Genomic DNA, 12,629 nt, shown 5'->3' on the forward strand with positions numbered 1-12,629 from the left:
TGATTGAGAATTGGGGTTCGGAATTTGAGTTTTAATTCCAGGAGGTTATATATATTGTAGTGGTGGATCCGTAAACTAAGGGAAGAGATGTTTTTACTGGTTTAAGGTGCATCTACCAAGGTTTTTTAAACTCGTGTATATAAAAAACAGTATATAAAAACGGGAACCTCAGAGAGTATTTAATCTAACCAAAGTCACCACCACATGAGGAACTGTATTAAAGGGTCGCCGCAGCATTAGGAAGGTTGAGAACCACTGCTGTAGAGGGACGGTTGTTTCTGGCAGGTTAAATAAACACAGGATCTTTGAGTAGCAACATTACTTAACCTGCTTCATTTATGCTAAATTGTACATATGCAGTCACATTTATCCCATGGTCTTTTCAAATGACTAGTGAAATGTTTATTTCATATCAAAGCAAAACAAAGAGTCTCTTGGGAGAAAGCCATCGGGTCTCCCGAGTGCGATTGAAGGCATCCAGGACTGCAGAGGAAGCAGAGCCGGAAGTGTGGTGGTTTCCCCTAGTCCTGGAGAGTCGCAGGGTCTCATCGGAGTGTATTTCGGGCCTCCTGAGTGGTGAGGGTCGCTAGCAGCAGGTCTCCTAGTCAGGGTCATGGAGGGCCAGCTGGCCTTACTCCTCAAAGGCCATTCCTTTTCACGATAACTCCTGGCCTGGCCCCTGACGTGTACAGCCACTTGCTGAAGTAGATGGAAGCAGGTAGGCTCCAGGGTCTACATAGGTAAGAGAACAGTAGTTTCCTACTCTGGTTTAGTGTTCTCTGCCTCCCCTTCACACCACGAGCTTCTAAGTCTGTGTCCCCAAAATGGATTTCTCCTCAGTACACTTTGGGGCAGGAGTGGAGAAAACTGCCATCACCTGAACCGCAGGCTATTGGAGCTATTGAGAGCGCCCAGGAACTCCCTGCTGAAGGTGATTTTTAGATACCAAAAAGATAGGCATTTGTTTAATCATTCACTTATACAGCTCAGGCTCCGTGCTTGGACATTTGAGGGAGGGCTCCCTAGTAAAAGAACCCAGCCAAGTTTTAAAACAATTTAAAAAAGGGATAGCCGGGGAGTTGTGTGAGGATGGCAGTGCGGGAGCATGCTCTCCCCAGATGGGAGTGGCCTGCCTTTCCAGGTGGGGCTGAGGGAGAGCAGTGCTCAGGACGTGCGGCCTCTGTGCCTCCCCTCTTTCGTGACTGGCGGGTATCTCCTCCTGGAGATGACTGCTGGTCAGAAAGCTCTTAGAAATCCGCCCTTCCCCTTCCAAAATGTGGTCACACACCTGAGACAGCTGAGCCGAAGTAACTCTTCAAGTAAACAGTTAAAATGCATCTAATTAGATTTCAATCCGAGTTTTAAATAGCTTTCTCGGTTTTAAAACCCTTTATAAAGGTTCCCAAACGTATTTGGCCTGATGTCCCTTTTTCAAGTGGGGGGTGGGGGGCGGAGGGGGGAATTAATCAGTGCCCCCTAACAGTAAAAACTCTTATACTCTAGCCCATAATCAGATATAAACTGTTGGTTGTTCGCTTCTGCATGCAGCACTCCCCCCCGCCTCATCTCATTGCCCCCAGGCAGCAGTGCCTTTTATTACTGCCATTGGCAAGCAGAAGCGTAGAGAATCAAGAAGTATACTTTCTTAAACTGTATTGATGTCAGAATTACAGTGTGAGTGTGTGAAAACAAAAACACTAGACCCTGCCCCAGAGTGTGATTCTCTCGGTGCAGGTGCGGCCCCGACATTTAGAATTTTTTTTTTTAACATTTTATTAGGGGCTCATACAACTGTTATCGCAATCCATACACACATCAATTGTGTAAAGCGCATTTGTACATCATTCTCAAAACATTTTCTCTCCACTTAAACCCCCGACATTAGGTCCTCATTTTTCCCCTCCCTCCCCGCTCCCTACTCCCTCATGAGCCCTTGATAGTTTATCAATTGGTATTTTGTCATATCTTGCCCTGTCCGACGTCTCCCTACACCCACTTTTCGGTTGTCTGTCCCCTAGGGAGGAGGTCCCATATAGTTCCTTGTAATCGGTTCCCTCTTTCCTACTCATTCTCCCTTTACCCTCCCTGTTTCGCCACTCACACCACTGGTCCTGTAGGGCTCATCTGCCCTGGATTCCCTGTATTTCCAGTTCCTATCTGTACCAGTGTACATCCTCTGGTCTAGCCAGCTTTGCAAGGTCGAATTCGAGTCATGGTAGTAGGAGTGGGGAGGAAACATTTAGGAACTAGAGGAAAGTTGTATTTCTCATCGTTGTTACATCACACCCTGACTGGCTCATCTCCTCCCCGAGACCCCTCTGCAAGGGGATCTCCAGTGGCCTACTAATGGGCTTTGGATCTCCACTCCACACTCCCCCCATCATTCACTATGGTAAGATTTTTTGTTCTGATGATGCCTTATACCTGATCCCTTGGACACCTCGTGGTTGCATAGGCTGGTGTGCTTCTTCCATGTGGGCGTTGTTGCTTTTGAGCTAGATGGCCGCTTGATTACCTTCAAGCCTTTAGACATTTAGAATTTCTAACCAGATTCTAGGGGAGGCATATTCTGCTAGCCTAGGACCACACGTGCAAACTCTGATCTGAACCATACTCTTCTAATGAACCCAGAGTTGTTCTAGGTGAGATAACAGTGTAGATCGTTTAGACTACAGTTTTCAGCCTAAGCCTCTCCTCAAGTTGCTGAATAGTCTTTAGTTCAACTTAATTGCACAAGTAATATGTCTTCATTAAATGAAAACCAAGGAAAAAATAGGCAAAGAAAAACTATAAATTCTAGCAGGGCTGGTAATTTAGTACATATCCTTTCAAATTCTCACACATAGCTGGTTATTATGTATGTGGGTATATACATCCTGATGCACACATAGTTTTACACATAATTTTTGAGGCAGTTATATTTTATTTTCCAATAGTGTGATTGATATAAAATTCACATAGCATACACTTCTATAGTTAAAATATAAAATAGTTTTCACACACATTTGCATACACAAATAGAAGGCTTTAAAAAGTTTGTGGAACAGCTCTCCTTTAATTTCGTTTTTCCATAAGCTTCTTGAAGCCCACCCATATGCAAATGGCTGCTTTTAACAGTGCACCTTATTTTGTCGTTGGTGAGAGTGCCAGTTGAACAATGTCTCCACTCCGACGCTGGCTCCATTCTTCAAGCTGTGCCGTTTCTCGCCCTTGTTTCCCGAGGGGTTCCTCCCACCTTAGGATGGCCTCACTGCCCTCTAAGTTTCCTGTCTTTGCTTTCAGAGTTGGCTGTTGTCATTTTGAGCTTAAAGGGACAGTGCTCAGGGCAGAGTTTAAAGAAATAGGTAAACTAAGCTATTGCTTGGTTTTAAAAAGACCTCTAGAGATAGGGCCTCCTTTTTTTTTTTTTTTTTAACTTGGTAGACAGTGATTATCTTTTTATGTTGTCTGTGGTGTGTGTGTGGCCGTTGATTCAACGCCGACTCTTGGCAACTTCATCTGCAGCAGAGCTGTGTATATTGTATAAAAAGGCCTAGATACATTTTAATTGCTGCAAACTTCCAGTGTGTGCAGATACTACAGTTTATTTAATAATCGGTTTTCCATGATTGCACTCTTTAAGATTTTGTCCCAGTTTTTCATGATTAAATATAGTACTGTGTTGGATGTCTTAGTGCATACAATTCTCAGTATTTATCTTATTTTCTCAGGTTAATAACGGACATGGATAATTGCTGTGTAAAAGATTGTGTTTTTAAAAATCTTGGCTAGTTTGAGAGACAGTGTATGTTAGCTTAACTTGTATTTTTGGATATTGGAAATACTGACCGTTCACAACTTATACTTTGTTACCTAAGTATAACCATTGCCCATTGCCCCATCGGGTGTCCATCTTTTTTCATTGTCACCTGTCAGATCATTGCATTAGAATGTAAACTCACTTTGTCATATCTGTGGCATTTTATTGATTTCTTCCATTTTATTTGGCAGGCTCCTCCCCACCACCCCACAGCCCCATCCATAAAAACGTGCTAACACTTCTGGAGTCAGGTGCTGCCCAGCCCGCGGAATCACCATTTTCAGTGGCTTTGTTAAATTTTGCCGGGCTGGATGTGCCTTGCTTTACTTCGTTAGCCTCCAACCCCAGCAGTCTCACAGGAAGGAAGGCCTAAGCGGTCACCTGGTGCTGTGTTTCTCAATTTGCTGTCTTTTCCCTCTCCCTGCCTCTCTCTCCAGATGCTAACCCGGAGGTGACAATGACAATGCTGCGCTGGATCTATACGGACGAGTTGGAGCTCCGGGAAGATGATGTGTTCCTGACGGAACTGATGAAGCTAGCTAATCGGTTTCAGCTCCAGCTCCTTAGGGAGAGGCAAGTCACAGCAGATCTAGTCCAGCCCCTCAGATGGTGGTGGCTGAGCGTTAACTATGCCAAGCTCTGGGAAACCGTGTCTTCAGCGAGTGTGGGTAACTTCCGCAAGGTGTTCTTCTAAAGTCGATGGTGGGGAGAGAATCTCTCATCCTGGTGGTGCTCTGCTTTCGTGTAAGCGCTCACAGGCGCACAAAAGGGTCAGTGGTTCGCCTTCTCTGAAGGTGACAGCCCTGGAAGCCCGTGGGGCAGCTCCACTCTGTCCTAGGGGCCCTGTGAGCCGGAGTCCACTCAACGGTTTGGGTTGGGGTTTGCTCTGTGTTATGTGGGGCAGCTCCACTCTGTCCTAAGGACCCTGTGAGCCGGAGTCCACTCAACGGTTTAGGGTTTGGGTTTGCTCTGTTATCTTGTGAGCTAAATGTTGCCAAAGCTTTTTGGTATTCTTGTCTTTCACTGGGCGGTGAGCTGAAATTCCCTTAATTGTGTGAGCTCATCAGTGTATTGGAAATCCTGCAGTCCATACCCAAATGCTTCACTTTGCCTGCTGCACGATGTCCATGGACATTTTGTCCTACTTTCTGCATGTGCTACTTGCACAAAGGGAGTCCCTGGGCACATTCTTTGTGCAGAACACGTCTTGCCTCATTTGAGTACATGGGACTATATGGCTCCTTGTGTTTCATAGCTAGTCTTTCAGATCTAGTTATGTCATTTAAGTTAGTGCTTTGCTGATTTCAGATCGCGTGTCATTTAAGTTGCAGCTTTGCTGATTCTCAAGGAACCCTGGTGGCTTAGTCGGTTACGCTTTGGACTGTTAACTGTAAGGTGTGTGGTTCAAACAGCTGCTCCCCAGGAGAAAGATGAGCCTGACTGCTTCTGTCAGACTAGGGCCTCTGTGAGTCTGAATCTCAACCCAGAGGCAGTAGAAATCTTTTTGCATGTTTTTTTTTAATCTCGCCATTTTTCTCCCAAGTTGGCACATTAGGACAATAAAAAACAGAGTGTCCATCAAGGGGAGGCCAGACAAAGTGCCCTCAGGTGTTGGAGAGGTGGCCTTTGCCTGGCTCGGTGCAGTTTTTTTATATCACTTGGTGAGCTTTTGTATTCTCCTGGGGCGACAGTTGATGGCTGTCCTTCTGGGTGGGTGAAAGGATGGCTTCAGCCACCTGGAGACACTCCCCCAGTTGCCAAGTTGCCCTCAGGGAACAAAGGGAGGCAGGCTGCCTGGGACCTGCCTGCTCTGTTCTCACCCCCGGGGTGGCTCAATGTGCCCCTCAGGACTCGCCCCTTGACGACCTGTTACTGATCTGGGCTCAAGTGCAGTTTAATCCCCAAGTCCAAGTGTGTGTGGGCACATGCACTTAGACTAGCTAAGCAACTTTGCTGAAGAGGCCTTGCAGTTCATGCCTCTTTCCTTCGTTGCTTGCTTATTTAGGAGCATGTTGGAGCCACCTGAGAGTGAAATGAGAATCCTTTTAATTAAGCTGAGTGTGATTTTTATCATCATTTTATTTCAGTTCTGAGGTTTGCTGCACTTCCTCCAATCGATCTTGTCAAACTTGCATTTGGTGAGATTGCTTTGATATAAATGTCCTGTGGTTGGACTCATTTAGATCACTGTAATCTGCTTACAGGATTCTTTAATTAAAATGTTTGTTAATTATTGGCTGATCAGGCTTCCTAGCCATCAACACTACCACTTGCTCGGGTTTGTACTGTTGGGTGCGGGCATGAAGATCTTTTGCCGTCATCTGAAGAGCCCGGGTTGAGAAACCCGGGGAGTGGGGTCTAGTGTCCTGTAGTGCCCTCTGCTGTCTGCAGGAGCAATGGCACGTCGCCGATGGGCCTGGAAGGGGCTCTGATGCAGGCTCTGCAGTTGAGCAGATGTCACTCCTTGCTGCAACCTAGGGGTCTTGTTGGTTTTGAATGCCACCAATTTTGCAAAAGGAGATATTTTTTGGTAAGTTTTATCAGTAAAAGTTTTAAAAAGAGAGAGAGAGATAATAGTTTATGTAAAAAAGAGATAATGTCTCCCAGTTATAAAAGTGTAAACTGTGGGCAGTGTATGGTGTTTAGAAACCACAGAAGAATATTATAAAAAGAAAGAGATATCTGTTCAGTCACTGTGAACCCTTTGTTGTTTTCCTTTCAGTCATCTCTCTCTCTCTCTCTCTCTCTCACACACACACACCATCAATGTCAAAGCTAGACGCCTGAGTAAATGTATGCTGATTCTTTAACACGTAGACCTGTTGTCTGATGTGTACCCATATGTTTATTTTTTACTTTACAATTAAAACATACATTGACAACAACAAACTCCTTCCCGTGGCAAAAGCCAGTCTGCTTTGCCGCTTCTCAGCGAAGATTTGAGCTGAGTCTTCCTTTGTAAACGAGCTGACAGGCTCTTCAACTGCGGCAATCCTGTCAGCTGCTGCTCCGAGGCTGTCCAAATGGCACGGGCAATCCTAGAGGCTAGTGAGGAGTCGCTGCCGCCCATCTTACACCAGGCAAAGCCCCGTTCCTGTGCCAGTGGACAGCAAACAAGGACAGGGGGTTTACAGGTGGGCAGCATCTGTCAGTCAAAGCGCCTTGTAAAGTGCTCTACAAAAGGCAGGTGGCCTACTGCCCTGTGGGAGGCTGCTTGCGGTCAGGACGGGAAGACTGGAGGACGTTTGTGAAGTAAATGCAGCAAATGTTTGTTTCATATCTCTGAAAAGAGGCTGTCTTGTCCTCCAGTGTGCTGATTTCTTAGCGGAGGCCAGAGTGACTGTCAGATGCTGCCGTGGCGGTGTGGTATGAGCTTGGAGACTGGGGGAAACCAGGCTGCAGGAGCTACAGCTCAAACTTTATACTGTCCTCTGCCACCTACACTGTTATTCCTTTGTTTAGATACGGAAATGACTTGATTCGAAAATGCCCCGGGATCACTGTTTCTTTATAGCACGCCAGCTGCCCCTGGCAGAAGAAAACACCCAAGCACACACACCCCAGTCTTACTGTCAAGCAGGCACTTGCTGGTATCAAAGGAAAGGCCGAATCCAGGGTGCTTGATTTATAATGGCCCATGCGTGTATGTGATCAGCAAAAGTCATGTGCTTGCTTTTAAGGTAGCTAGGGCATCATACTTAACAAGCTGATTTGCAGATTATTTTGAATCTGGCCAGGACTGAACAATCTAATATCATAATAAAAGGCTAGTACTTTTAAAATACTGAGGACCCACTCTCCTTTATTTGGAGCTCTTGGCCGTGACCCTGCACTTCAGTGTTCCTGGACAGAGCCAGCCAGTGCACACACTGTTGTTTTGCTCTGGCCGTTTATGAAAGGTAATGCTGCTTGTCACTGCTCTTCTCCCGTAGGTGTGAGAAGGGCGTTATGTCGCTGGTGAACGTTAGGAACTGTATCCGCTTCTACCAGACAGCGGAGGAGTTGAACGCCGGCACACTGATGAACTACTGTGCAGAAATCATCGCCAGTCATTGGGTGAGTGGGAGCCAGCGGCTGGGATCTGTTTGGCGGAAAGTTATATCTCAGACCTAGTTTCCTCTTGTTCCAAAAAAAGGCGAGGTGGTTGGATTGGCTGATCTGTGAGATACTTTTCCGCTCCCGAAAGTGGTAGTTCTAGGAATGTAATGTGGAGAGGCAGGCAATAACTCGGGCAGTAACAAGGATGCCTGCCTGCCTGCCTGCCCTCCGTCTGCCGAAACTGCAGCCTTTGCAGGGAGCAGCAGTGTGTTCCAGAGCTTTCCCTGGCCGCCTCCTCCATGTCTAGGGAGCATTACTGTGAACTGCACTTCTCCCGTGGTTTTCATCATTCAAGCCCGTCTCACAGTTGTTCGTGACGGTACTGGCTCTGTAAGGGCTCGTTACTTGTTTTTGCCAGTCTCTTGCTACTGCTGCGTTTTGAAATTAGTTTGAGGTAGTTATTAATATTCAGTAACACTGTGAGAAAGGTCTTAGTATCTCAGAAAAGAATAGAAACAGGAATAGTAACCTCCATATCACAGTAAAGAACCCTGGTGGCATAGTGGTTACAAGTTCCAGGTCGGCAGTTCAAAAGCAACAGCCGGGAGAAAGACGGGGCTCTCTCCTCCCATAAAGAATCACAATCTTAGAGATGGACAGGGCCTACTCTGCCCTTTCCTGTAGGGTAGTATGTGTTGGCAATGACTCAATGACAGTGAGTGAGTGATATACCACAGTAGGTAGAGATAGAGTGATCTGTAAAGACTGTGATTCATTGGTGTGAATTATGGAAGTTCCAGTTGATTGTGAATTGCCATCTCTAATGGGAGTGGGGGGCAGGAGGTAAGCACTCCCCTTGAGGCTCATTTACAGGTGGTGCTGGGAATCCCTAGGGAGCTGTCATGGAGCATGACCTCCTGGCTGTCCAAGGAGGTGCCCGACTAGTGACTTGCTCTGAGCTTCGGCTTAGGCAAGTGACCACCTCTCCTGGGCACCGCTTTCTTCATCTGTTGACGGTAGTGCCTGCCTCACAGGCACTACTTAAAGTAGAGCCTGCCACCCTGTGAGGGCTTCCACAATGTCTGCTGTTAAAGTGATCGTTGATTGGTTGGAACCGCTCTTTTTTCACCTGTAGGATGACTTGCGGAAGGAGGACTTCAGCAGCATGAGTGCCCAGTTGTTATACAAAATGATCAAATCCAAGACTGAGTACCCTCTGCATAAAGCGATTAAAGTGGAGAGGGATGATGTCGTCTTCCTGTATCTGATTGAAATGGATTCACAGGTACTGTAACCTGTTTGTTTTTTCTCTCCATAGTTTTCACAATTTTCCCCAAAACCACTTGGTATTCAGTAGTGCTTTCTTACTTCCTTCTCCTACAATACCAGTTTGGGATTTATAATACACATTCAGCAGGCGTATTTCTACTAACAGTGTGATCAAGGGAAGCTGGCCTTTTCCTGTCATGCTCCTCAAAGTTCCTTCGGAGCCTCTACCCATTGTCCAATTCCAAAGCCACTTCAACAGCAGTGCCTGACATCCGGGCACCAAAACCCACATTCATTTTCTATTGGCATGTAACAAACTGTGACAGACGTAGTGGCTGAAAACACACCAGTATGTGTCATCTCACAGCTCTGTGAGTCTCATGAGACCGAAGCCAAGGTGTCAGCCAGCCGTGCTCCTTTCTGGAGTCACTAGGGGGAGTCTGTTTCCCACTGACTTGGATTGCTGGCCAAATCCAGTGTGGTTTGAGGAGGGCTACAAACTGAGGGCCATTCCTGGAGGCCACCATGCTTTCCCCCTCTCCCTTCAAAGGCGGCAGGTCAGGTCACATCTGTCTGCCTCGCTCTTGTCCCCCAGGGTCCCTACAATCTTAGATCGGGTCCACCTGGATAATCCACAGTCATCTCCCGGCTCTGGGTCTGTAATCTGCATCACTGTTGCAGGGTCCCTTTTGCTATGGAAAGCAAGATGGTCACAGGTCCTGGATATCGGAACATAGACATCTTTGGGGCGTGCTATTAAGCCTACCACACTGTCTGGCAGGAAAGCAGTTGTTCTTGACAGACGGCTGTGCAGTGTGTGTGAACCAGGTGCCCAGGGTCTGGGGAGGCAGTACGCTCCTAGAAGGGACCCAATCATTAAGCCACGATCCTTCACGAAAAGGTTACCTGTTTTGCTTGAAGCTGCCTGAACCTCTGCCTTGGTGCCTGTGCTTCTTCAGCACTCTGCCTTCAGGACCCCCACCCCGGGTCTGTACCTTGTCCTCCATATTTGTTGGTGTCTGTCCTGTGCTCCCTGGGGAGGCCTGGTAGAAGTTTGTGAGTTCATTTGAACTTGTGAAGTAAGCAGGGTTGAATAGCCCTAACATTTGACATTTGTATAACAGAGCCTCTTTAAGGCTTAAAGTGGAACAGAGTGGAACTGGTTGTATTCTCTCTCGACTGGCTACTGACTTATAAACTTCTCTGTGCAGCTCCCTGGGAAGTTGAATGAAGTGGACCAGAACGGCGATCTTGCCTTAGACCTAGCCCTCTCTCGGCGGCTAGAGAGCATAGCCACCACTCTGGTTAGCCACAAAGCTGATGTGGACATGGTAGACAAGAATGGTTGGAGCTTGTTACACAAAGGAATCCAAAGAGGTAGGAAGTCTCTCTGGTATTTTCCTCTGACGGCAGCTTTACTTTACACCATTTCCTGACCCGGTTCCAGAGACCCCCAAAGTCTTCCTTCACCGGTTGACTGCGTGACCTAGAACATGTGATCGCTGGGCCACAAGAGCTGCTCCTCACTGAAGAACGACTGCTTTGTGCCGTGTTTGCTCGTAGCCCTTCCATTCTTCCTTCCTGGTGCCAGGAGGGTCCCAGGGAGGAAGGCTCGGAAGCTGGAGGAGAACTTCCAGAAGGCGGCCCGTGTCCTTTGAGAGGCGCGCTTGTTCCGATTCTCCAGCAACAGCTGCAGAAGACGTGCATCCCTTACTGTTTGAGAGAGGGAGTAGCAAAACCACGCGACGTTTAAACATATTGCTAGCTTCTAGCGTCTCCCGTTAGCACTCTGGACTGTCATGGCAAAGCGAGCAAGTCTCATTTTGTTTCGAGAGAGCTCTTGGAAATTGCAGCTCTGTGTTGAGTATGTTATCATTAGGAGTGGGAAGAATATGCGAGTGCTAGAATGGAGATGGTCCACATTTTAATCGTAATGAGGCAGCTCTTTTGGGTGGAAAGTGTTTTGTTTTCTCTACGACTTGATTAATTCCCATGTGCCAGCTGGGTCCTGCCTGACTCATGTGCGGAGTTTGTTGTTGACAGAGGAGGAGTGAAGACTGGACAGTGTCAGAGCCCAAATTTTGTAGGGATGGTTGACCAAATTGAAGTACTTTGGCCAAGCTTGCTTCTTTGTTGTTTCCCTGTGTAGATTGAACACAGAATATTTAGGTTTCCCCATATCTACCATACATGCATCGGGAGAAAGATGAGGCTTTCTACTCCCATAAAGAATTACAGGCTCGGAAACCCACTGGCCCAGTTCTACCCTGTCCTGTCAGGTCACTGTGAGTGACACCAACTTGATGGCAGTGGGTTAATCACATTCATTTTGCCCTTCTGATAATGTGTTATACTATTAATGTCTCTGCTACTAGTAGCTTACTTCTCTCTCAATGCCACCGAATTGATGCCAATTCATAGCAACACTGTAGGACAGGGTAGAACTGCCCCAGCCAGTTTCAGAGACTAACTATTTACAGGAATAGAAAGCCCCATCTTTCTCCCACTGAGTGGCTGGTGGTTTCGAACTATGGACCTTGCAGATCACAGCTAGTTAGTGGACTATAGTTACTTCAAGATGTGGCTCTGTTATAGCTGTGACTTCTCCCTCTTTGGGCAAAGGTTTCAATATAAATATTCTTCCAGGTCATGTGTTAGAGTGTAAGCTTGCTGGCCGACGGAGGGGCCGTTGTTGCTTCTCACTGGAAGGAAACCCTTGGTGTGTGTCACCATTGAGAGCAGATGCGTTTTTCTCAGGCACCACCCACACTGTGCAGAGCCACCAGACACTCAGCCCAGGGCGTGGGTGTGCGTCCAGAGGGAGTCTTTTCCCTCACACAGGGAATTGCCCGTTCCCACACTGTGTAGTGTCTGTGATGTTTATTTTGGAAACAAATGCACTTGTTACTAAAATAACAATCTCAGAAGTAGGTTTCTTTCCTCTCGGGAGTTAAATTCTAATGTGTGAGGAGAAAACATCTCGGATGACTTGTTCAGTATTTCAGTGATTGCTGAGTTGCAGGCACAGGCAAGCCCCGGTGCTGCACTTTTGATGCTTGCTTTCAGCCGGTTTGCTCTTGCACTCTGCATTTGTCAGCTGCCTGCTGGTGTGCCGGGTCTGCCGTGGCTTATTGTGGCTGACGTTGGAAGGAGGGCAGCATGGCATCATGGGCAGAGCACTGGCATTGGAGCGTGGGTATACCAGCCTTTGAGTCCTGGCTCATCCATTTGCCCTGACCCTGACAGATCACATATCCACTCTTGAATTGTCTCTTGCTCATCTGTGAAGTGGACATCATTTCTGCCCTACCGGGCTGTTGGCAACGTTGGCACACTTACACTGCGCTTACCCCCTGGTCAGCAGTCCACCCAACGATTGCTCATGACTCCACGTCCCTCACTTCCTGTGTTGGAGGCTCATAATTGGCTCCAGCAAAGGACTGTTGTCACATTTCCTCCTTCAGTTGAAGCTGTCAATCTGCTGATCCACCCAAGTGATTAAGTAGTGAACTCTATACATGTG

The 12,629-nt window shown here is 47.1% G+C and overlaps 1 protein-coding gene across 4 annotated transcripts in view; it reads left to right on the top strand.

Annotated features, from left to right (window-relative positions):
* The window catches only part of ANKFY1 (ankyrin repeat and FYVE domain containing 1), an 86,933-nt gene that overhangs the window by 39,109 nt on the left and 35,195 nt on the right, over positions 1–12,629 (top strand). For all 4 annotated transcript variants that reach the window (XM_004716157.2, XM_045293357.1, XM_045293358.1 and 1 more), the window contains 4 exons: positions 4,237–4,372; positions 7,732–7,855; positions 8,973–9,122; positions 10,318–10,483. In XM_004716157.2, the coding sequence (XP_004716214.1) occupies positions 4,237–4,372; positions 7,732–7,855; positions 8,973–9,122; positions 10,318–10,483 (576 nt within the window). The remainder of the gene's footprint in view (positions 1–4,236; positions 4,373–7,731; positions 7,856–8,972; positions 9,123–10,317; positions 10,484–12,629) is intronic.

The sequence above is a fragment of the Echinops telfairi genome, unplaced genomic scaffold, assembly GCF_000313985.2.
Source record: "Echinops telfairi isolate 266 unplaced genomic scaffold, ASM31398v2 ScPeMD7_2010;HRSCAF=2546, whole genome shotgun sequence".
NCBI lineage: Eukaryota > Metazoa > Chordata > Mammalia > Afrosoricida > Tenrecidae > Echinops > Echinops telfairi.